Genomic DNA, 27139 nt, shown 5'->3' on the forward strand with positions numbered 1-27139 from the left:
CCCTACCACTCTCCTACCTTCTACGTGCTTCCTAAAGTCCATAAACCCAACTGCCCAGGATGCTCCAGTGTGGCCAGTTACTGTGCCCCCACCGAGAGAATCTCTGCTCTTGTAGACCAACATCTTCAACCTATTACCCAGAACGTACTCTCCTATATAAAAGATACCAACCATTTCCTCCACCGACTCTCAACAGTTCCTGCCCCTTTACCACATGGTGCACTTCTTATCACTATTGATGCCACCTCTCTTTACACTAACATCTCTAATGCCCATGACCTTACCACTATTAAACACTACCTTTCCCAACTCACTATGGATTCCAAACCAACAACCTCCTGCCTAGTCACCATGACCAACTGTATCCTCACCCGTAATTACTTATCCTTTGAAGACATTGCTTACAAACACACACAGCACCATCCTATGCCAACCTATTCATGGGCCATCTAGAGGAATCCTTGCTAAATATCCAGAAACCTAAACCCATCACCTGGTTCAGATTCATTGATGACATCTTTGAGATCTGAATCGAGGGTAAGGACAGCCTATCCACATTCCTCCAGAACCTCAATAACTTCTCCCCCATTTGCTTCACCTGATCCTACTCAACTAAACACCCACCATCCTAGATGTTGACCTCCACCTCAAAGATGGCTATATCAATACCTCTGTCCATATCGAACCTACTAACCACCAGCAATACTTCCACTTCGACAGCTGCCACCCGCTCCATACCAAGAAGTCCCTTCCGCACAGCCTAGCCACCCTTGGTCGTCGCATCTGCAGTGGCGAGCGGTCCCTCTCAAATTATTCTTAGGGTCTCACTGAAGCCTTCACAGACCATAATTATCCTCCCGACATTGTACAAAAACAAAGCTTCCGTGCCTTATGTTTCTGCTCTCCTATACCTCCCTAAGTCCCACCATCCAGCCACAAAGGAGCAGTCCCCTCGTAACTCAGTACCACCCAGGACTGGAGCAACTGAATTACATTCTCTGCCAGGGTTTTGACTACCTCTCGTCATGCCCTGAAATGAGAAATGTCCTGCCCATTATCCTTCCCACACCTTCCACAGTGGTATTCCGCCGTCCACCGAACCTACACAATATACTCATCCATCCTTACACAACCCCTGCTCCCAGCCCCTTACCTCATGGCTCATCCACCTGTAATAGACCTGGATGCAAGATCTGTGCCATACATCCTACCACTACCACCTACTCCAGCCCGGTCACAAACATCATGAATCACATCTACCTGTGAAACCTGCATGTGATCTACAAACTAAGCTGCAACCACTGTGCTGCATTCTATGTGGGAATGACAACCAACAAGCTGTCTGTCACATGAATGGCCACCTACAAACTGTGGCCAAGAAACAAGTGGACCATCCAGTTGCTGAGCATGTTGCCAATTGCGACATCCTTCATTTCAATGACTGCTTCACAGCCATCCCCGCTATATGGTGAGTAGCAACTTTCCTATCCTTTCCTTTTCATAATATTGTTACAATTTTCCAGCAATTTTCACTTTATAAAACAATGTTTGTTGAGAAAAAAACTCATGTAACTGACATAAAATGATGTCTTCATGAGATTGGTCTTCCAGAACTGTTACACAGTTAAGTTTCTTGACACCAGCACATCTGAATCAGTAAAAGCCTGAAGAAGCCATGCTTTGTCTCCTGCAACTGCCAAGCTTTACTTGGCATGGTGGGTGATGGGAGGAATGAGGTTCATTCAAATAAATTGATCAAAACCATTTTCAAACTGTCCCTGATGCGCATACGCAGCTTTGTGATCGCCATGACACCTTTGCATTACTCAAACACCTCTTTCACGTGTTTCGTTGTTTTGCCACTTGTATAGCTGCTCTCTTTGCATTGTTCAACTGTTTCTGGTTTAAATAATGAAACACTGCACCAATTACGTATTTTTCATACATCTATAGAATTTATTCTTACTGTCAAATGCAAATATTTATGTAAGTAATTTTTTGTGATGTTTCACAAACAGTGTGAGTGATGATTTGAGTATGTGTGTTTACTGCATAATGGAGGAGGCACAATATACTATACAACCTCAAAAAACTGCTACATTGCAAGAGAGGCACAACAAAATCTATGCAAATATCAACAGAAAATACTTATGTAAATATCTGCACTTGACAATGAGAATAACTTTTCAAAATGTGTTATTCCAAGCATGAAAAAATACTTAACTTGTTCAGTATTTCATTATTTAAATTATGAGTGACACTTCTCCAGGCTTTCCAAAAACCCCAATAATGATGAATGAAATTAAGTCAAAACATTTCTACTTCCCAGACAGTTGTCAGCTACAGTTACACCAGCGGCTAAACATAGTACAAAATTCAGATAAGCTTTATTAGATAGTAAAAAAGTCCCTGGCAAGAATTTTGATGCCTATTACGAATATCATCAAACATAAGCTATGAAAATGCAAGGGGGAATCCTATATCCAACTTTTGCCACTGAAAAAGTTATTTCCTATATTTTACATAATTTCTAAGGTCTCCTGAAAAGTGTAAAAATGGGGTTCCAATGTACGTATTTTATCAGAAAACAATTTAAAATAAGTATGAGTGGACAAACTGTGAGTATCAGGCTGCTAATAGATGGTCAAAGTAATAGTAACTGTCATGGTGTTACAGACAATTTGAAGTTACCTGATCAGACTGAACAATCTGGTGAGATGGGGTGTGGTGTTTTGTTGGTAGAGCACAGACTAGTAGGAAGAGGTTGGTTAGCCTGTAGAAGTAATATAATTGTACAAAAAAATTTCCCAAGGTACTCTTTAAATCTGCACTGGTCACAGGTCTTTTAGAGAACATGTATTTATTGAGAAAGATATAAAGAAAGAAAAGTCCACATTTTGGATTGTTGTGACTCGCCGATCATTCAAAGTGCCGCTGCGCAATTACGCACGTCCTCTACGTGCGGCGCTGTCTGCGAGCCATGCAGCAGCTGCGCCATGTAGCGGTCGCTAGACTGAGACTCAGTGCTTATTCGAACGCTAACGTGTTCACATGTCAACTTACTCTGTGACTTATATGTGTTGATGTGTCGTTCCTAAATATATGTATTAGACTTGAAGTTCTAAAAATTGGCGACGAGGTAGTGGATTTTTCCTTTTCACCGTTGACTCACAGGGTTCCATGGCTACTGTCGAGCAACTCTTGCAAAATCTCCTTGAACAGCAAACACTTCTAACAGCGGCGATTCGTGATTTCGTCGCAGCGTCAAATGCGGGGCGTTTCTCGTCGTTGGCTGTACCTTCTTTTCCTCCTTATGACGAGATGGCGGAAGACTGGTCTGATTATGAAAAAACGTCTTCGACAGCACTTCTTGGCATTTCATGTCACGCACGAACAACCATGTAAGTCTCTGTTCCTTTCCTGGATTTCATCTCAAATGTATCGGTTGTTGGCGCAATTGGCTCCTTTGAAGGATCCTGCATCTTTGTCCTTTGCTGAAATGTGCTCACTTCTGTCTGTCTATTTTCAAAAGCAAACGCATGTGGTAGCCTCTCGTGTTGCCTTTTATCGTTGTCAAAAACAACCAAATCAATCCTATCGCGCTTGGGCTGCTGAACTTCACGGCCTCAGTCGAAAGTGTCAATTTGTTACTGACGTTCACAAAGAATCCTATGCCGATTCCATGGTACGGGATGCTATTATCCGGTCGGCGACCGACAAAGAAGTTCGGCAACGTGCCCTTCAGTTGGCGAATCTGACTCTAGATGAAGTTCTCTCCATTGCACAGTGCTTTGAAATTTCTCGGGCCGCTGGGGCGCAAATAGAAGCGTGGGGTGATGTCGGGGAAATACAACCTCTGTGCGCTGTTGACGACGCGTGCGGCGCGTCCCCGCCGGCCGACGTGGCCGCAGTGCGCTCCCACGTGCAGCCTCGGCCTAGCCGTAAACAACCCACTAAGAAACTGCAGCAAAATCCCCAGCAACTTCCTTCATGTCCGCGGTGTTTTACGAAACATTCACGCGAGGATTGTCCCCAACGTTGGGCTGTGTGTCACAATTGCAAAAAGAAAGGTCATGTGTCTTCCGTTTGTAAATCCGACCGCATACATGATGTTCATGAACATGACGCTGATTCTGATTCTGTGTTGTCTGTCAATTGCACTTATTCGCTTTCAGGGAAGTTATTCCTCACTGTCCAAATCCTTGGTCGAGATGTTCGCATGCAAGTGGATACCAGTTCTGCTGCCACTATAATTAATTCTCAGACGTATCTTCAGCTGGGTTCTCCACTCCTGTCCCCTGTCACTCGGCAATTACAGACGTACAATAAACAGAAGATTTCTCTCTTGGGACAGTTTAATGCTGAGGTATCTTACAAATCCGTCGTTCACACTGTTCCCATATTTGTGGTCGACCAGAGCAATGCAGAAAATCTTTTTGGTTTCGATGCCTTTCGCGTTTTTGGGTTCTCCATAGATGACTCTGTCAATATTGTCTGTGACGCTATTCCTTATGCTCAACTGGATTCCTTGTCGACGACATTTTTGTCCCTTTTTTCTCCTGGGTTAGGCCGTGCAAATGACTTTGAAGCTCATATCAAGCTCAAACCTGCTGCTCGGCCTAAGTTTTTTCGGGCTCGGCCCATTTCTGCGGCCCTTGTGCTTCACAGGACGCTGCCCCGAAGTCATCTTTGTCACCGTGGCCTTCGCCTGAGAAGCCCTGGGAGCGCATTCATGCTGATTTTGCGGGACCCTTTTTAGGTACTTATTGGCTCCTCGTAATTGACGCCTACTCTAACTTTCCTTTCATTGTCCGTTGCACGTCACCTACCACTGCGGCAACCACCAGTGCTCTCGCCCGCATTTTTTCTTTGGAAGGCCTCCCCTCTACTCTTGTTACTGATAATGGTCCGCAATTTGCCTCTTCCGACTTTGCGGATTTTTGTGCTCGTCACGGCGTTACGCATGTCACGGCCCCGCCGTTCCATCCACAATCCAACGGCGAGGCTGAACGACTGGTCCGCACATTTAAGGCTCAGATGCGGAAACTTCTGACTTCTTCTGCTGCTGATGATGCGCTTCTCCAGTTCCTGGCGTCTTACCGTTTCACCCCCATGGGCGATCACAGCCCGGCTGAGCTCTTACATGGCCGACAGCCCCGCACGCTACTTCATCTTCTGCGGCCTCCCACCTCACGGCCGCGGGTGCCTTCACTTGGCCGGTTCACCGCCGACGACCTCGTCTGGGTACGGGGATATGGCAGGTGGCCAAAATGGAGCCCGGGCTGCATCTTAAGACACTGTGGCAGACGCCTGTATGAAATCCAGACGGACACGGGTGTTTCAGTGGGTCATTCGGACCAGCTTCGGCCTCAGGTGCCAGTAACGCCTGTTCCGAATGCTGCCACACCACCTTTAGCTCTACCTGATGCTCGGGATCTTGGCATCTCTCAATACTCACAACGCAGCCCTCTCACCGTCATCGCGATGCCAGCACCAGAACGGACGTCACCAGGAGACGTGCCCATGCAGGAACCGGAGGACCATCCTCTGTCAGAGTACATCTACTCGCCTCCTCCTCCAACGGACGCTGACACATCACCCATGTCTCCTGTCATATCAACTGGACTTGCCGCAACGGGCAGATTGGTGCATGGGGCCCCAGCAGATTCGACCCCTACGTCTCCTGTCATCTCGACCTGTTATCATTGGGGACACTTCCGTCCGTACGGGAAACCTCCTCCTATCATTCAAAGTGCCGCTGCGCAATTACGCACGTCCTCTACGTGCAGCGCTGTCTGCCAGCCATGCAGCAGCTGAGCCATCTAGCGGCCGCTAGACTGAGACTCAGTGCTTATTCGAACGCTAACGTGTTCACATGTCAACTTACTCTGTGACTTATATGTGTTGATGTGTCGTTCCTAAATATATGTGTTAAACTTGAAGTTCTAAAATGGATCATCTAATGACCAAAAACGAGACAAGGTGGCACAGCGATTGGAGATCTTCAAATCTACTCAAAGAAGCTGGTGATTCCTGTGGAAATTTGGAGAGCATTAAACCAGACAATATCAGTAAGATGTGAAAAGGTGTCAAGAGTCTTCGCCATCCTGCATCAAGGTAAAACATCTGACACCCTAAATAACTTCTGACCGATTTCCTTACTGTGTGTTCCAATGCAATTATAAGGGGAAGATTGTAGCAAGTGTAATTAACTTACATTTCATGGCTGTACTTCTCTCAAATCAAGTGGTGGACAGGAATTAGTGAGATCTTCTTACAATCTATGTTGAGAAATATGAAGAAAAAATTAAAATTGTAGATATACTTATTGAACACCATAAGTTCATGATTCAGTACAATTTCAGGGAATCCTGGCCAAACAAACATCAGATGCAGGCACATACGTATTGAACTCTGAAATATGCAAATCATAAGACAGCCTAAAGTTAAACCAAAAGAAATGCCAATGAAAATAACAGATGAAAATGGCATACTGTGGGAACCAGTGCTGTTTCCTCTTTTACCTGTATCTGGTCAAAGTATCAACTTATAACATCATGTGAGCCAATCCATAGTATGCTTGGCAAAAAGGTTCATGATAACTTACATCATAATTCAAATAGGATATGAGGAGAGCAAATAAAAAGGTACACATCTGTATCAATGAGCTATGAAAAAAGCACAAAGACAGGCCAACATACTAGATAATGCTGTAGCAAACTCTCTTGCATACATGCCAGCTGGTAGGGATGAAGTACAAACTGAAGACCTGAAGTTCTATTCTGGCCGAAGTGGCAGGCGTGTTCTGGGTTGTGATAAAAACAGCCTGACAAAAAATTAGTCACAGCAGTGTGCACGCACAAATGAATCATTAAACCTTTACAGATGGTGCAGCAATTGAGCCATGCTCTCGACTGTGGGTGCACTGTCTCTAGATGAGCATAAGGCAGTAGTGATCAGTAAGACACTCGTGTTTCAAGCGGACATTGTACGTAAACATGGGTAAATGTAAGGACATGACAAAGTTGCAAAAAGCGGTATTTGTTGGCCACATGGAAAGTGAAGTTGCTGGATTTGTTGGTGTTTCACAATGGACTTTTCAACAAGTCTACAAGCAGTGATGTAACGCACATGGCCGTGAAACATGACGTCGCAACTGCAGTCAGAAAAAGATCGTGTCTCATGGCTTATGAATCAAAATTTCTTCCAAGCTCGACAAGAGTTGTTGCAGGCAATGAATGAAGGCCAGTCCCAATCAGTTAGTGTGAGAACACTGTGATGAGAACTGCATGCAATGAACATTTGGAGTCGGCCACCTTGCAAGAGGCTATTGCTCACACAGGCACATAAAGATGACAACAGGAAAGTTCATGCGAGTGGAAGAATATGTGACTGGTTTTCTGAACACTCCCCCCACCATATTACATCTCGACTGGTTTGCAAAATCACCTGACTTGAACCCTACAGAAAGCCATTGGGACATGTCAGAACAGCAGTAAAACACCGACATCAGCATTCCTGCAATTTGGTGCAACTACATGGTCAAATCCTCAGCAAGCAGCTTAACCTGGATGCAATGTACTTGCACAACCTTGTGGACTCGTTTCCTAACCAAATCCAGGTGGTTATTAGGTGCCAAATCCAGGTGGGAGGCAGTCTAGGGGTGGAACTATACTTTGTTAAATGATGCTTTTAATGATACTCTAGGGGTGACTAATTTTTTGGCCAGTGATCCTACTTTTACTCCAGTACTGTAGGCACAGCATTGGTAATATTGTTAGAATGGATGTCCAACTGAAGAAGGCAATGCAATAATATCAGGAGGCTGGGCACACAATGCAATACGGTTCTGGTCCTGGGCCATCTTACACCTTCTGCAGTTACAATAACTACAGAGACAGCCAGTAAGTACAAGAAGATTGAGTACAGCTTAAAACTTTCAAAACATAAAAATCTTATAGGCATCAATGACCTCAAACCCAGACTCCTATTGCAACAGAAAGATGAAAAATTAGCAATTGGATCTGAGGAACAATAAAAGAAGATGTGGTATGTATCAGTTTCTAAGTACCATTGTGATTGAAGTCAGCCAGTAAGATGAAAGGCCACAATGTAATTAAAAATTTGGGTGGAGTTTAATCAAGTACAAAAGAGAATGGGCTCATGCTTGAAAATGATTGATGGATTCTACAAAATGACCTTCCTATATTACTGAAGGGTGCAACTTGTGGAATATTTTATGCAATGTTACATATCTGAATGGACAATGCTGTAACAGATTTGCACAGCTCTCCATATGCAGAACTGCAATGGCCACATAAAACTCCAGTCTTGAAGAACTCTGATTTTTCTTTTACTGTTTATTAATGTAGTTTACATGCTGAACAAGACAATAAATAAAAAACTGGCACTGTAGCTTAATTCTCACAGTCCATATATTCACACTCAGTTTCCAATAGCATATTCTTTACTTAATGCACACTACCACCACCCAAGTGTCTCCTTTTTTAAAAGTTACATACACAAATCTAATCACCTTAGTGTCCCAAAGTTGCAGAATGTGTATTTAGTTAATCAACATACATAATTTTAGTTTTAGTACTTAATTATTCATTTACTTCTCATTCCATCTCTGTAGATACAAATACAGGGTGGAGAAAAATTGTGTCACGAAATTTTAACCCTGGATAGCTGATGCCAGTAGGAACCAACATTACTAATGGTGTGTAGGTCAACAACTCACCATTTTTAAACTACGGAAACTTGGTGTAACATGCTCTGATTGGTCGCAGGATTGGCCTGTTGCCCCGTTCATTGGTTGATGGGCAGTGCTATGATTGTCAGTTCACACATACAAACGTGCCTCACCCCGTCATTACCCCAACGTGATATGCACACGTATCGAATAGGTCTTGATGTTTGTCTTCACCTGACATCAGAGGCATTCACACGCGTAGGCTTTACTTCGGAGCACACACACATCACCTGCGATTTAGTCATACAGTAAGCCACCTTGAATACATCAGGACCTCCAGCAGGCAAAGCATTTGCGGTCATGCATTGTCCAGAGCATCCAGCAACAGGGCAATCCCGTAGCCAATCGGAGTGCACGGTGCGAAGTTTCTGTAGTTTAAAAATTGTGCTTTGTCGACCTACACAACATTAGTAATTTTGGTTCTTACTGGCATCAGCTATTCAGGGTTGAAATTTTGTGACAATTTTTCTCCACACTGTATGATCAAACGTGGGTAAATGAGAACACACACACACATAAGGTTATTGTTTCTCTGCATGACAATAATACTTCATGAGACAAAGACGAATCAATCTCTGAGGAAGATGTGTCACATTCTCAGTATGTCAAAGCAAAAAATTACAGTGTTTTCATCAAGCATAACATTTGGAAAGTGCTTGAGGGTAGCACGTCACAAAGTGAGTTTTGTGTATGTTTGGCTTACCTCAGTCCACTTCTTACAAGATCATAAAAGACATAATGGCTCAGTGACTTGAGAGACATGGAAATATTAAGAAAAACTGAACTGTTTAATTTCTTAATGCTGACAGTGTTTCTTGGAGTGGATGAAACAAAGCTTTGGAGGGTGTGGGGATTCCCATAGACGGACCATAGTTGAAAGGAAAAACCAGAGGCCTGCAGATGTAGAATTTTTCCATCTAGCTATGAATATTTAGGTTGTTAAAAAAATTTTTTTTTGTCAAGAAAATCAACTTGGGAAGCAAATGTGGATCAAGGTAAGTGCAAGCAGTGGACTGAAGATTTACTAATTCTTTTAAATGCGTGTCATCCAGATGACACAATGCAGATGAACCTGGTTTGTATTGCAAGTGCCTTCTGGACAGCACCTTTATGTTTAAATGAGAAGAGTATCACAAAGGTACACAAAGTAAGAAGCGCGTCACCACTCTCCTCTGTAGAAAACATGACTGGAACAGACAAGCTGCCTCTTCTTATCATTGGGATATCAAAATGACCTACATGTTTCACAGGTAAGTTTGTTACACCATATTTCACATCAGTTTAATACACTGTCTAAGCATCCCATTCAGCACGACACAGAGAGTACGGTAGTGCACTGGCAAGTTGGCAGTGCAGACTGTCCTTGCAATAATACTGATGTGAATAAAACATGTCTTTTTTGTTCTTCAAGTGAAAACCTCTATAAATGAGAGAAGCCACGTTTGAACCTACATAAGTGAGGAACCACATAACAACCATTGTGAGCAAGGAAGCAATGTGACAAATAAGAGAACAGAATTTCCTAGAAAGAACTTAAAATTCTTAAAACTGAAAACATTACACATAAAATTCAACTAAAATTCTGTAATAAAATGTCCTGGTTGTGTTGGATGCAGCAGTTCCATTCTGTAACATACTATTGACAGTCTTTAACTACAAAAATATTACAAGAAAATACAACATGCCTCTTCTCCTCCTGATCTCTGGAAAAAGCAACAAACAGCGACAGCTGCCCATTTCGTTCAAAGTTAAGCCACTCTTCTCGACAGTGGAAATCTTGTCTCGAATAGCGACAGCCAAAGAATAAGTAAAGTCTTTCAGCTCCAGCTTCACCAAGTGCCACTCTCTCTGTAATAAAACTACGGAACGGAGCTACACCAGTTCCAGGCCCAATCATTATAACAGGAATGGACTGAAACAAAATTGCACAAACAACAATATACTACAAATGTAATACTTCATCATCATCATAATCAAGAAATGACCTCCTGCTCATCTCACATCAAAGACAATATTTATAAATAATGTTCCCAATAACTTTTGGCAATCAAAGAAAGACCACATAAATATCACAAATTAACATCAATTAAGATGATTTCTTATGAAACAGTTTGAGGAACAACAAAGTTTTTGCCTATTTTTCAGGGTACACATTGTTAACAGATCCAGAGTTTGGTTCTTGATATGGCTCTTCAGTTGATTAGACAATATTTCCTGTCTTGCACAAGACATCCAAATATGTTATTAAATAACTGGAGCCATAGTGTATCTTTTGCTAATTAATGTGTTTGACTGTGCCAGTTATATCTTTTAGATGATTTGAGTCATATGAGCAGTAAAAAGCTGAAGGTTGCCTTACACACTCTCACCTAACAAGAAATGAGCGGGCATTCAATTGAGATTATTGTTATTTGGTGTATCCTACTAAGGCCACTTTTTAGAGATCTATCTACAATTACAGCAGATACTCTGCAGCGGCTATGTTTGTGGATGATACAAATGACTATTAACCAAATTGAGTGCATATGGAGTATCGTCTCAGCTGTGTGACTGGATTCGTGATTTCCTCTCAGAGAGGTCACAGTTCATAGTGATAGACTATTGAGTAGAACAGAAGTGATATCTGGCGTTCTGCAAGGTAGTGTCATAGGCCCTCTGCTGTCCCTGATTTACATAAATGATCTAGGTGATAATCTGAGCAGCCCCGTTAGATTGTTTACAGATGACGCTGTAATTTACCGTCTAGTAAAATCATCAGACGATCAATTCCAATTACAAAATGATCTAGAGAGAATTTCTGTATGGCGCGAAAAGTGGCAATTGGCACTCAACAAAGAAAAGTGCGAGGTCATCCACATGGGTACTAAAATAAATCTGATATTTTGGGTATGCAATAAATCGTACAAATCTAAGGGCTGTCAATTCGACTAAATACCTACGAATTACAATTATGAGCAACTTAACTGGAAAGACCACATAGATAATATCGTGGGGAGGCGAAACAAAGAATGCGCTTTGTTGGAAGAACACTTAGAAGATGCGACAAACCCACTAAAGAGACAGCCAACATTACTCTTGTCCGTCCACTGCTGGAATATTGCTGTGTGTTGCGGGATCCTTATCAGGTACGATTGATGGAGGACATCAAAAAGTGCAAAGAAGGGCAGCTCGTGTCCTGTTATCACGCAATAGGGGCGAGAGTGTCACTGATATGATATGCAAGTTGGGGTGGCAGTCACTGAAACAAAGGCAGTTTTCTTTGTGGCGAGATCTATTTACGAAATTTCAATCACCAACTTTCTCTTCTGAATGCAGAAATATTTTGTTGACACCCACCTACGTAGGGAGAAATGACCAATATAATAAAATAAGAGAAATCGGAGCTTGGACTGAAAGATTTAGGTGTTCCTTTTTCCCACGCGCCATTCGAGAGTGGAATGGTAGAGAAGTACTATGAAAATGGTTCGATGAACCCTCTGCCAGGCACTTAAAGTGTGAATTACAGAGTAACCATGTAGATGTAGATGTAGATTGTCACAGATTCAAGCCAGGAACTACTGTCTTACAATGATGGGATAATTAGTGAAATGGAAGACACCAGATTTTTGGGATGAGGTTAGATATGTTTTTGGGTAAGATACACACAATCAACCTCCCACAGATTGAATGCAGCTACATTTACAACTAGGATTTGCCCACGTTCAGCATCAGTAATACAACATTCATTTACTTTGTATGTCATCTGTAATAGTTATGGATGCCTCAGTTCATGCAGAAAGAATATTTTCAGCCCAGAAGTGAGATCTGGGTAATATATGGTGTTGATTCAAGAAGCTCATGTAGGCTTCTGTTTAAAAAACTGAAGGTCATTACACTGACGGCAAAGCACAGCTTAAACTGCTATGCCTTTTTTGGTGTGCAACTTGAAAACAACAATGTCTATTCAGTGAACACAATACAGCTGAATGATTATTAATGTTGTGAGCACCCATTTGCTGATGATACAAGTACACAAATACAGGGGCCAAAACCACCTAAACAGAGAGCCCAAATTATAGCTTAACAGGCCTACAACTGGCTCATAGCAAACAGTTTAAGTCTTAATATTACAAAAATTCATATTATGCACGTTCAAACAAACAAAAATGACCTGCTGGCATCAGAAGTACATTTTTATTAATAGTCATACACTAAATGAGACACTGTGGCTCAGTTCAGTAACATGTTTAATTTGATTCACCACAAAGATAATCATGAAGATCAGTTTGGCAATTTTTGCACATAATATGTGCCTCTCATTGTGTTGCATTAAAAATAAGCATTTCCCCACTGCCCCATGGAATTATCTTCAAGGTCCATGCACCTGCAGAAAATATACTATTTTGTAAGTAGTGTGCAGTACAAATATTCTGTAAGGTAAATAACCATGCAGCTTGCAGAGGCATCTATATAAGATCTTGGCATTATTACACTTGCTGTTCAAGCTCATTCACAACATAATACTTTCTGTTGAAAAAAATTGCTTTGAAATTAAGTGTGACTTTCAATTCATAATATAAAACACAAAAATAATTTATAAGTAGGCTTTTCTCCCCATCTAGGGTTCAAAATGTTGTTCCTTACTTTGAAAGGTTTTCAATGAGCTCTCGTCTAAATGCAAAGCAAGCAACTAAAGATCCCTACTAATTCAAAAGAAGATTAAAAAGCACACCTAACTAGAAATTCCTGTAAATTATCTGATAATCTAGAAGCATACATTTAACATTTTTGACCACTGCAATTTGCTGATTCTTACTGTATAGCTGCATGGCAATTATATTCCTCAGAGTAACTGTCCAACAGATTCAGGTGGTTGAACCTTTCTGGTGGCTGGGTATGACCGATGGTTGGTTGGTTTAAAAGGGAAAGGGGGGACCAAACTGTGAAGTCATTAGCTCCCTGTTCCCAGAAGAACAACTACCCAAGGGAAAGAAGAAAACAAAGACGACGTATGGCACAATAACAGGAGAAAGGAAAACAAGAAAGCAGATCACCATGGCTGGCTGACCATGAGAATAAAAAAGGAGATGCCAGCCATTCTGCAACACATTAAAACCACCACCCTAAAAGCCCCAGGGTGGAGGACACAGAGGGACAAAGGGCATGCGCTAAAACTCAGATCAAATGATAAAACCCATCTTCACAAATAAAACGTAAAACTAAAGCTGCTGTTGAGGCACTGTCGCCCAACACTGAAGGTAGGGTGCTGGGAAAGTTAGAAGTCCACCACAGAGCAGCTAAGAGTGGGCAGTCCAGCAAGAGGTGAACGACTGTCATTTGGGAGAGACAGCGACACTGAGGTGGGTCCTCACGATGGAGGAGGTAACCATGTGTGAGCCACATATGGCCAACGCAGAGCCGACAAAGGACAACTGATTCCCTGCGACAATCCCTCACAGAAGACTTCCACACATTCACAGTCTCCTTAATGACACGCAGTTTCTTGTGCATACTGTTATGCCACTCCGTCTCCCAAAGCCAAAAAACCTTGCAGCGTAAGACAGAACGCACGTCAGTTTCAGAGATGCCCATCTCCAGGAGCAGTTTCTGCATAGCCTTTTTGGCCAGCCTGTCAGCAAGTTCATTGTCTGGGATTCCAACACGTCCTGGGGTCCACACAAACACCACTGAACAACTGGACCGTTACAGGGCAGAGATGGACTCCTGGATGTTCACTACTTGTAATCTGCTCAGGGAGTCAAAACAGAGAAGAAAAGACTCACCAGAACAGGAACGGATGTACTGAAGTGCACGAGATATGGCCACAAGCTCTGCAGTGAATACACTGCAGGCAAGGAATGCTGTTCAATATAGCCTTTGTGGACATGGCGAAGCCAACGTCACCATCAGCCACCGGTGTAAACAACTTCAGAGCCATGGAACACGTCATGAATCGAGAGGAGGTGGCAGCGGATAGCGGCGGGGTTAAGGGAGTCCTTAGGGCCACGTAAAAGGTCCAGATGAAGCTTCGCCGAGGTGTACACCATGGAGGTGTGTGTGAATGGATCTGAAGTAGATGTGGTGAAGGGAAGGAATACAGTTTGGAGAGAAGGGATCACACATGAACTGCAATCATGAGCCCTGACCAGGGGTGCCGATGCAGGAGATGAACTGCCGCTGTTGGGAGAAGGAGATGGTAATTCAGATTTTCAGGAGAACTACAAATGTGTGCAACATAACTGGTGAGAAGTTGTGTACGTCGAATCTGCAATGGAGGGACTCCGGCCTCCACCAGGATGCTGGTCACCGGACTCTTCTAAAAGCTACCATTGCTAGGCGAATGCCAGTGGTGCACTGGGTGGAGTAAATGCAATGCTGATGGTGCTGCTGAACTGTAAACCAGTCTCCCATAGTCAAGGCGGGATTGAACAAGGGCTCTGTAGCGCTGCAGCAGCATAGAGTGATCCACACCCCCGTTGGAGTTGCTCAGGCAGTGGAGAGCACTGAAGTGCTGCCAGCGCTCCTGCATAAGCTGACAAAGGTGTAGCAGCCAAGTCAATCGGGTGTCGAAAACCAGTCCTAAGAATCGATACGTCTCCACTACAGTGAGTGGATCATCATTAAAACAAAGTTCAGGTTCCGAGTGGACAGTACAATACTGACAGAAGTGCATGACAAATGACTTTACGGCTGAAAACTGGAAGTTGTGGGCTAGAATCCATGACTGCGCCTTGTGAATGGCTCCCTGTAGTCGCCACTCAGCAACACCAGTACTGGAGGAGCAATACAAATGCAGACGGCATCAGCATACAGAGAAGGGGAGACCAGAGGAGCTACAGTTACTGCTAGGCTGTTAATGGCCACTAAAAATTGAGATACACTTAATATGGAGCCCTGCGGAACACCTTTCTCCTGAATACGGGGAGGGGGGGGGGGGGGGGGGGGAACTATGGGAGTCACCAACTTGGATACGAAATGTACGGAGTGGCAGGAAGTTTTGGATAAAAATCGGGACTGGGTCCTGGAGACCCCACTCATACAAAGTGGCAAGGGTATGATGTCGCCAGGTCGTGCCGTATGCTTTACGTAAAGTCAAAAGAGACGGTAACCAGGTTTTGGAGTCTGGAAAAGGATGTTCGGATGGCAGACTCGAGGGACATAAGATTATCAATGGTAGAGCGACCCTGGCGGACGCCGCCCTGATATGGAGCCAGTAGGCCACATGACTCTAGAACCCAACCCAACTGCCAACTCACCACACATTCCAGCAGCTTACAGAGAACATTGGTGAGGCTGATGGGCCGATAGCTATCCACATGAAGCAGATTTTTACCGGGTTTTAGCACTGGAACGATGGTGCTCTCCTGCCATTACAATGGAAAGATGACATCGCACCAGATCTGGTTGAAGATGACGAGGAGATGTCGCTTGCAGTCAGATGAGAGATGTAATCATCTGACTGTGGAACCGATCCAGCCCAGGAGCTGTGTCGGGGCAATGTACAAGGACACTGAGGAGCTCCCACTCTGTAAATGGGGCATTATAGGGCTCACTGTGGTTTGTAGTGCATGAGAGGACTTTCCTTTCCATCTGCCGTTTGAGGGTGGGAAAGGCTGAGGGGTAGTTCTCCGACGCAGAGGCTCGAGCACAGTGCTCAGCAAAGTGTTCGGCAATCGGGTCTGCATTGGCAGAGAGCACGCCATTGATGTTAATGCCAGGGACACTCGTTGGGATCTATTACCCAAAAAGATGTCTGATCTTCGTCCAGACTTGGGAAGGTGATGTATGACACCCAATGGTCGACATGTACCTCTCCCAACACTCCTGCTTCCGTCGATTTATAAGCAGGCGAATGCGGGCATGGAGTTGCTTAAAGGCTATTAGGTGCTCTAGGAAAGGGTGCCACTTAGGTCGCTGTAGAGCTCGCCGATGCTTTCTAATTGCTTCAGCAACTTCCGGCGACCACCAAGGCACTGTCTTTTGCCAGGGGCACCCCAGAGAACAAAGGATTGCGTTTTTCGCCACAGAAATTATCATTGTAGTGACCTGCTCAATCACAACATCAATGGCACTACATGGGGGAGATTCAACGGTGACAGCAGAGGTGAAGGCTACCCAGTCTGCCTTGTTTAAAGCCCATCTGGGTAGGCGTCCATGGGCATGATGCCAGGGGAGTGACAGGAAGATGGGAAAGTGTTCATTACCACACAGGTCGTCATCTACTCTCCAGTGGATAGATGGGAGACGTCCTGGGCTGCAAATTGGTAAATCAATGGCCAAGTAACTACCATGAGCCACACTGAAATGTGTGGCGGCCCTAGTATTTAAGAGGCAGAGGTCGAGTTGGGACAGTAAATGTTCAACATCTCTGCCACAGCCAGCAAGCATGGTGATACCCCACAAGGGGTTGTGGGCAATAAAATCTCCCGAAAGTAGGAAAGGTTTAGGGAGTTGATCAATCAGAGCAGCCAATACATTCAGAGGTACCGCACCATCTGGAGAGAGATATATGTTGCAGACAGTTATTTCTTGCATCGTCCGTATCCTGACAGCCACAGCTTCAAGAGGAGTTTGAAGGAGCACAGGTTCACTACATACAGAGTTCAGGACCAAAATGCAAACTCCACCTGACACACTATTATAGTCACAAGGCAGGGGTCCGCACTGCCGGGAACCAGGTTTCCTGGAGGGCAGTGCAAAAAGCAGGTGTAAAGCTTAACAGTTGCCGTAGATCAGCCAGGTGGTGGAAAAAACCGCCGCAATTCCACTGGAGGATGACATGATCATGAGATTGAGAAGGCATGAAACACTCAATGAGGCGGTCAACGCCTGAGAGTCACCTGCTGCCACCGACTGATTTCCTGAACAGGCTATATCCATTGTGTCTGAGAGTCTGGGGAGATCTAGGTCCTTAATGGACAATAGGATCTTCACATCACCCTCAAACGCAGAGCTTGTAGGCAGCGGTGGTGTGGGTGCCACAGCAATTCCCTTGGTCTTGGGGGTCTTCTTTCTGGATTTCTCTCACTGATCCTTGGGTTTCTGTGGCTGGAAGACCTTCACTGATTCAGTCTCCGGGACTGGAGATGATCGTGAAGCCCTACGACCAGCTGCTTTTGGGCACTTCAGCCACTGGCAGGTGTCATCTTTCCCACTAGCAGAAACCTGGGAAGGGAGTGACCCAAGGGACCGCTTCCTAGAAAGATGAGCCGAAGAAGACTTACGCTTCTCCGGCTGAGAAGTGGGGACTGGTGTCCCCGATGGTTGGGGGAACAGTGCTCTCGAGGTAGGTGGTGAGGAAGCAACAGGGAGGGAAGTGTCCCCCACCATCAAGGGGGCAGGTGTAGTCTTCTGGCTCTGGAAACCGACAGGAACTCACAGAACTGATGGGGCTACAATGTTCTCTTAGCGGCGGCATAAGAAGGGGTCATAGCCACAGGATGTAGGCAATCAAATTTTCTCTTGGCCTCAGTGTAAGTCAGTTGGTACAGGGTCTTGTATTCCATGATTTTCCTTTCTCGCTGTAAAATCCTGCAGTCTGGTGAGCAAGGGGAATGATGCTCTTCACAGTTGACACAGATGGGAGGCGGGGCACGTGGAGTACTGGGATGGGATGGATGTCCACAATCTTGACATGTGATGTGGGAAGACATATGGCTGAACTTCCAGCACTGCATTGGGGGAGGGATATATGGCTTGACATCACAGAGGTAGCCCACCACCTTGACCTTCTCGAGTAATGTGTCACCCCTGAAGGCCAAGATGAAGGCACCGGTGGCAACCTGATTATCTTTCAGGCCCCGATGGATGAGCCAGATGACATGAACTCCTCATTGCTCTAAGTTGGTGCGCGGCTTGTTGTCAGACTGCAAAAGAAGGTCCCTGTGGAATATAATATCCTGGACCATATTTAAGCTCTTAAGAGGCATGATGGTAGCAGAAACATCCCCCAGCTTGTCACAAGCGAGTAATGCCCGTGACTGCATTTTGGACAAGCCCTCCATCTCCTCAAAATTGTCCTCAAAATGCTCTATAAAAATTGAGGCTTCATTGAGACAAAGGAGTCCCCATCAGTTCTTGTACATATGAGGTACCGGGGCGAATAAGGTTCACTGCCATCCGTAGCCATGTATTCCTCCCATGGTGTGGCCAGGGAGGGGAATGATTTAGGACCATACTTCCTGGCATTGTACTGAGACTTGGAACACTTACAAGACTGCTGGTGTTTGATCAGCAGCAAGTGATGACGTGGTATGCTTCATCGCGCGTGTTCCACCCTGTTGCCACCCACACTGACCAGGGGCCCTCCCCATAGGCACCACCCAGTCACAGCAAAGGCCACCTGGCAGGATGGCCATTGCCGGGAGTCCCAATGCCCCAGGGTGATGGGCATCTACTCCTTGGCATACGTGGGGAGTTAACAGTGCAGGTATCAGCAGAGTGATCCCTGTGTAGTCAGGGGGCTACAACCACCAGAGTACATGGCGGCTTCACCACAATGGACTGGCTACTGTGCTGGAAATGAGGTGCAAAGAAGCCCATGGTCTTGGTTGGCACAGAAAATGACACTGCATAGTGGGTGGAGGAAACACACTCAGGAAGGTGTTCTCACTCATGAGATGGAGGATGAGTGGGACTACAATGCCACGATGAGAAAGTGGGCTCAGGATCTCGATGCACAATGGACACGATGCACCATGTAAGGCGCCCTTCCCCAATTGGCTTGCTCTTCTGGAACATTTTGAAAAATGGAGGTCAAACCCTACAGGGAACCATCACATAAAGGTCGAAAGGTGTAAGACTCCTTTTAGTTGGCTCTTATGACAGGTAGGAACACCTAGGGCCTATTCTAACCCCTGGGCCAGCAGGGGGCTATGACCAGTGGTATCCACACGTTAACTCCCCTGTATATAGAACACGAGCGTGAAGAATGTGCAGGTGCAGAAATCACGCATGCGCAATGATTTACAGATGGATGGTGACATACTCAAACGCCTTCTGCTGTAAATCGCAGAAGCCCCTCTTGCGCGTGCACTGTATGCTGTATTTACTAACAGTGCGGCCAGACATTACTCACTAAAAAACCATACTAGACCAATGTTATGATAGGTTTGTTATCGAAAAATTTTGATTTTATCATTGAGATTTAATTAGCAGCCAATTCAGGGTTCTAGGCTTTGCTCAGTTGAAATCCCGCAACCCTGTTGATGAGATTATCAGCTGTCCGGATATGTATTGCTTCCTTAATGACGCAGTCCCAGAAAGACGATGCTGGGGATTAAACTTCCGTCTTTTCATAAATCATGTGATGTGCTGTATTCAGACAGTGTTCTCCAATTCCCGACTTTCCTGGTTGGTGTATACACTTATGACACTGATGTTCATCGAAGCGTTCTTGCACTGTGGGACATGTCTGGCCCATATATGCCGCCAAATACTGACAAGGAATATTATACACACCAAGTTTCCTCAGGCCAAGATCATCCTTAACCGAACCCAACAGGTTTCTCGGTTTTGCAGATGGTCAAAAAGCACATTTAATGTCATGTCTTCCGAGGCCTCTTCCAATTCTTGACGACACGGCAGCAAAATACAGGAAGAAGGCCAAAGTGGTGGGTGTCTTTGTATCTTCATTCTGCTCCATGGACAACTAGCTTGGGCCTGAATGCATTACGAATCTGCCTCTCAGAATAAGCATTTTGTCAGAACACTATTTTCAAATGTTGTACCTCATTCAATAGGCTTTCAGGATCAGATACCACAAACACTCTATGAACTAACGTAATGCCTATCGCATTGTGCAACGTGATGGCAGCTTGTGACCTGCAAAAATGGGTATGTATGTGTTGGCTTGTGGCAGATGCTACGTCCCAAGGTTCCATCTGGTTTCCTTCATACCAAAACATCAAGAAAAGGTAAAGTACCTCCTTTTGGATTTCCTTTGTGAAGTTTATATTTGGATGGAGGGAATTCAAATGCTGAAGAAACGTAAGAAGAGTACCAAGTCCGTGTGGCCACACCACAAACATCTCATCCACATACCACTAAAAAAAAGGGGGTTTGAGAGTGGCTGACTGTAGTGATTTTTCTTCGAAGTCCTCCATAAAATAACTGGCCATCACAGAAGACAGAGGACTTCCCATTGCAACACAATCGACTTGTTCAAAATATTGGTCATGAAATAAGAAGTATGTTGAAGTAAGCACATGTTTAAATAATGCCACTATGTCCTCTAGAAAATTCTTGCTAATGAGCTCTAGAGAGTCCTCCAACAGCACCTTTGTAAATAAAGACACAACATCAAAACTTACTAAGAGATCCAATGATTTCGATCTAAGTGTTTTCAGGTGACCTATGAAATCCTCAGAGTTTCGAATGTGATCATCACACTTGCCTACGAGAACTCCCAATAGTGATGTCAAACATTTAGCAACAAAATAAGTAGGTGCTCCTATGTTACTTACAGTGGGACAGAGAGGCACCCCATTCTTGTGGATCTTGCGTAGGCCATAGAGTGTAGGAGGAAATACATTCTGTTGACGCAAACCCTAGGTGACTTGTGCTGGAGTCAAGCTCTTCCTGATGAGTTCCGAAGTCTTTCTCTGGATCCTACCCATCAGATCATTTTTTAATTTAGTGTACGCAGAATCATCAAGCAGTTTGTATATCTTGTTATTATATTCTGTGCACAAGAGAAACACAGTAGAATTTCTTCCGTCTTCTGTGGTGGGGAATTATTTCATGGAGGACTTTGAAGAAAAAGCACTACAGTCAGACACACTCAAACCCCTCTTGTTTTTTTGCAGTATGTGGATGATGCGTTTGTGGTGTGGACACATGGACTTGATACTCTACCTAAGTTTCTTCAGCATTTAAATTCACTCCATACGAATATAAACATCACAATGAAAGTAGTAAAAGATGGTACTTTACCTTTTCTTGGTGTTTTGGTATGAGGGAAAGCAGATTGAACCTTGGGACAAAGCATCTAATGCAAGCCAATGCATACAGATCTATATTTGCAGGCCACAACCTGCTATCACCATGCACAATGCGGTAGTACATTACGTATGTTAGTTCATAGTGCGTGTATAGTATCTAATCCTGAAAGCCTGTCAAGTGAGATACAACATTTGAAGACTGTTTCGACATAATGGTTATTCTGAAAGACAGACACGTAATGCATTCAGGCCCAAGCAAGTTCAATCCATGGGCCAGAATGAAGATGCAAAGACACCCACCACTTTGGCCTTCTTCCTGTATTTTGGTGCCATGTCGTCAAGAATCAGAAGAGGCATTGGTAGACATGACATTAAATGTGTTTTTCTACCATCTGCAACACTGAGGGATTCGTTGGGTTCGGTTAAGGATGATCTTGGCCTGAGGAAATGTGGTGTGTATACGATTCCTTGTCAATGTGGGGCGGGTATATATAGGCCAGATATGTCACACAGTACCAGAGCGCTGTGATGAACATCAGTGTCATACATATCTACGCCAACCAGGGAAGTTGGGAATTTGGTAACACTATCTGAATACAGGACATCGCATGATTTATGAGATGATGGAAGTTTTATACCCAGCATCATCTTTCTGGGACTGTGTCGTTAAGGAAGCAATACATATCCGTACAGCTGATAATCTCATCAACAGGGATGTGGGATTTCAACTGAGCACAGGCTAGATCCCTGCATTGGCTGTTACTAAATCAAGATTTTTCAATAACAGGTCCATCATAACATTGATCTTGTATGGTTTTTTAGTGAGTAATGTCTGGCCACACTATTAGTAAACATAGCATACAGTGCACGCGCACGAGGGCCACTCTGCGATTTTCACTGGAAGGCATTCAAGTATGCGCCACCTATCTGTAAATAACTGCACATGTGTGAATTTTGCACCTGCGCGTTCTTCACGTGTGTGTTCTATGTACGGGGTGCCAACGTGCAGATACTGTCAGCTGTACCTGTCCACCAGCAAGGTTCAACCACCTGAAGCTGTTGGACAGTTGCTCCGAGGAAATATTGTGGAATTCGCACAACGTCATCTGGTGGCAAACCAATGAAGACTATTTACAAGTTGTAGTGTACTGTAAACAGGCTTCTGTTATTCGATGTAGGTAGCTATTTTCTTCGAAAAATAGCAACATGTTCACACATTTAGCTGGAATAAGGACACACAATATTGAGCGATATAGTGCTAATACGGTGCACAAAATAAATTTCTTTGGTTGCTTCTCTTTTGGTAGTTTAAGATGAACAGCAATTTTTTTGTCTCATTTCATTCATTTGTTAATTATCTGATTAGGATACAGGAAAATACATGAAATATACTTTGCTTATAATTATCTAAAGAGATGGGACAGTTTTCTAAAGTTGATTTTTTTTCCACAAATGAAGTTATATTTACATAAGGCTAATGATCAGTGACATCAAAAGTTATTCATTCATCCTTCATGCACTCTTTTATGAAGTGATAACATTTCTGTATTGGGGTATCATGCAGATTCTTTTTCAGTAGACCTAACTTCGCGTGCAGAATATTTCTGTCATTTATTCTGTTGAAGTTTTTAATTCTGATATATTGTGCAATCTTAGCACACAATTTTGACCAATGAACGTCAATGGAAATTGATTATTTTCATTGCCATATCTTTGTTTCTAGTACTATATGAATGATTTCAAATAAATAATTCTGATATTATTCAGCATAACATTATCTCACAGAAGGTACTGTTAGTTGTTCCAGGATTTTAAATAATGGACTTTTGCATTGTTCAGAGTCAAACAATTTAGAGGATCCTTGTTTCTCAGCTATTATGCAGTCAATGGTTTTCTGCTTCAGAATTTTCAAATATTTAACATATAACAGAAAAAATAATAGAAGTGAGAATAGAGCCTTGAGTGCCACCTTGTGCAACTATCCAGGATTTTGATTGATAATTTGTTACCTCTGAGGAGATAATTACTCCTTGCCTTCTATTACTTACTGGTAGGCACGATGTAAGACATAATAGTGCACTGCCCCTAATCTATTCTTATCTATAAATTGACTTGTTCCACATCCCTGAGGGTTTTTGTCGATGATATCAATGAAACATGATGCATGAATTACTGAATGGATAAATGAACAAGGGCTTAAATTTCTGAGTGACAAACTGGAGGTTTTAAAATCTAAGTTTAAGACTTTCTTCTTCCAAAATGTTGCTCTTCCTTGCAGGAATACTTTAGTTTCCAGATTTTCCATTGTTTTAGTTCTACTTAAATACATTACGCAAATAAAATTAACTAAAAGATATAGAATAGTACACAATGCTGGCCACTTGTGAGTGCCTTTCCACTTAATTGCTCTGTGGTGACTGTAACTCACTAAAACATACTCAAAAGTACAAAACTATTGTCCACATAAATTGTATATAAACTTGGTCACTCTGATAGGCAGCCTGATCTGTGAATTCAATAGTCCTCTCAAGTCACTACAAATGAATGCAGGGACGATTCCTACAAAAACTGGGTGCACGTAAAAAGGCAACAGTTCAATGCGTTCTGCAGAGAGAGAGAGAGAGAGAGAGAGAGAGAGAGAGAGAGAGAGAGAGAGAGAGAGAATATCTTGTGGCATCGCCAGTGTGTGTTCTGTTTTTGTCCCTTGCCTCACACTCCAGCAACTGACTACCCTGGCAATTGGCAACGCAGAGGCAGGGGTGAGCGTTACACCCAGCCGTCAGCCATTCTTTCTGCTTCTGAATCTGCTTAGCAGAATTTACATGCTCAGGAAACTATCACTGCTGCTTCTTAATGTAACACTCGTGTTTGCTTTATACCATCCCTAATGAATACTATAGTGGCTAAGTAACCTCACTGTACCTAAATGAACATTAAAATCAGCACTAAATGTTCTCCATGCACCCTGAAACATGTGGTACAGAATGATGCAGAAGAATGATGCTATTGGCAGAAGCATTATGTAGTACACTGCTTCTTGCTATTGCGCATTGCCCCAACACCCATCGTCTTTTTTGCACACCACTTTAATATGTCATGTTTCTGCAAGGCGACAGCACATATTTTTATATGTAACGTAGTGGGAGAGGGGAGAAGGTGCAAACCAAAAGTGAGTGCACACCAGCAAATATGAACTGAGTATATGGTGGGTAAAGAGGAAGCAAGCGGTTACAAGCATTTTACAAATTTTAATTAACACCTAAAATATAGATCAATGTAGTTTCAACTTACTGTGTCTGAAGGAAATTGGAAGGAACCTTTCTTTACCCATACAGGTATTCTTCGATTCAAATTTAATGTTGCAATCCAATTGGAGCAAAGGCCCAGACGTGGAGCCAATAATTTTGTGCGATATTTGACTACTGCCACAAGAATATGAACTTCATTAGGATGACCCTGTAACAAAGTTGTCACTAATGATGAATATGTATAAGAATATGTAATAGTTAATTGTATGTAAAGGAAAATGTGCTTGAAGAGATTGAGAGTGTAAAAGACAGAATTGTAGTCTAGTCGAATAGTAGATATAACTTGTTTTTAACTCATTCATATTGTTGAAACATTTGAAGACAGTTTTTCCAACAAAAATTATGCTGGGTAAATTTCCGATAGTTGAAAAATTTTGAATTTTTTGAAGTTTTAAAAAATGCTTTGACATTTATTTCCTTTTTAAAACGAGCAAAAAATTCTCTAAAAATTTAAGTATTCCAATTTTTTTCCTGCACCCAATACCCAGGGCACCACAGTTCATTAAAAGTATCAGTTTCTCGAATTATGTGCAAAATGGCAATATACCTTGGTTTTGAGTACTTTTATTTCAGCTCTGTTTATATACTAGAAATATATATTATGTTATACACTGGAATTGAACATCTCACTTTGCAGTACATCTACTCCATGTGCAATTGGGTGATTTCTGGACTCTTATCAATTGTAATTCATACATCACAAGCCGAAATTAAGCTCCTGGGTGTCTCAGCTCTGACTCACACACATTTATAAAACTACATCATTTACTCTTTATGTTTCTATATTAAAAAACAAATGACAGAAAAATAATGATATGAATATAACAGAGGGAAACATTCCATGTGGGAAAAATATATCTAAAAAGAAAGATGATGTAACTTACCAAACGAAATGTTTGCTTGTGTCTGTGTATGTGCGGATGGATATGTTTGTGTGCGCGAGCGCGAGTGTGTACCTGTCCTTTTTTCCCCCTAAGGTAAGTCTTTCCGCTCCGGGGATTGGAATGACTCCTTACTCCCTCCCTTAAAACCCACATCCTTTCGTCTTTTCCTCTCCTTCCCTCTTTCCTGATGAAGCAACCTTAGGTTGCGAAAGCTTGAATTTTGTGTGTGTGTTTGTGTGTTTATCAACATACCAACGCTTTCGTTTGGTAAGTTACATCATCTTTGTTTTTAGATATATGACAGAAAAATAACTATCATTTGCTGAAACAGGCAAGGCAAAATAGGTCACTAATTATACTTGCATGAAGAAACCGTGTGATACAAATGAAAACTATGTAGCTTTATTATAATTGAAAATGTGGTAATATGTAAACATTTATTACTATCATCACTTCTGACAGTGTAGTTCAACCTTTCGTGCACTTGAGGTAGATATATGAGTCACTTCCAATGTTTCAACTGGCCATGTTCCTTGATGTCACCATAAATGCCTTGAGTTAGAAGAACCAGCACAAGAAGATGGATTGGGCCCCAGATCAACCTCTTCTTCCAACAGTAAGTCAGCCTCTTCTAGTATGTTGATTTTGACATCTGTTTCCTCAATTTCCATAGAAACTAACACTTCTCCATTTTCTTCATGTAAAAATTCCGGCATGCTTTCACAGGTGACTCCACTGCAGTTCTTGCAAATGGAAGAATATTTAAAACCTGCTTTTCAGCAGGAGCATGCTCTTCTACACATCAACTTACATGAGGAACTGACTCAGACGCTGGATCTTGGTTCTTTACAGTTTTACAACCTTTTAAAAAGGAAACAGACACCAAAGTGCTATACACACAAGAAACAGATTTTTGAAGAAGGCGAAAAAGAGTCCAATATTTAATTTTTTTTTTTTTTTTTTTTTTTTTTTTTTTTTACTGAAGATAGTTTAGCAAACAATTTTTGGTGAGAAAATTTGGTTTTCCAGTCTTTACAACCATACAAACATGTTTAATAAATAAAATATTCTACCCCCCCCCCCCCCCCCCCCCCCCCCCCAACAGTTTGACTGGGATATTGGTAGGTAGCACAAGCTTTCACGAGGTGAGACACTTACTACTGTGTAATTTTAAACATAATGGTTTTCACTTACAGTATATCTATGAAGAAATCACTCTTCATGTCACATTATTCTAATTCCGTGAACTGATTTCTTAGTGAAAAATGAAAC

At 42.9% G+C, this 27139-nt stretch overlaps 1 protein-coding gene across 3 annotated transcripts in view; it reads right to left on the minus strand.

Annotated features, from left to right (window-relative positions):
- Positions 1 to 27139, minus strand: part of LOC124789836 (NADPH-dependent diflavin oxidoreductase 1) — a 78163-nt gene that overhangs the window by 8872 nt on the left and 42152 nt on the right. For all 3 annotated transcript variants that reach the window (XM_047257330.1, XM_047257329.1, XM_047257331.1), the window contains 2 exons: positions 24967 to 25131; positions 10441 to 10667 (listed from right to left, as the gene is read on the minus strand). In XM_047257330.1, the coding sequence (XP_047113286.1) occupies positions 10441 to 10667; positions 24967 to 25131 (392 nt within the window). The remainder of the gene's footprint in view (positions 1 to 10440; positions 10668 to 24966; positions 25132 to 27139) is intronic.

Source organism: Schistocerca piceifrons, chromosome 3 (genome assembly GCF_021461385.2).
Source record: "Schistocerca piceifrons isolate TAMUIC-IGC-003096 chromosome 3, iqSchPice1.1, whole genome shotgun sequence".
In the NCBI taxonomy this organism is placed as follows: Eukaryota; Metazoa; Arthropoda; class Insecta; order Orthoptera; family Acrididae; genus Schistocerca; species Schistocerca piceifrons.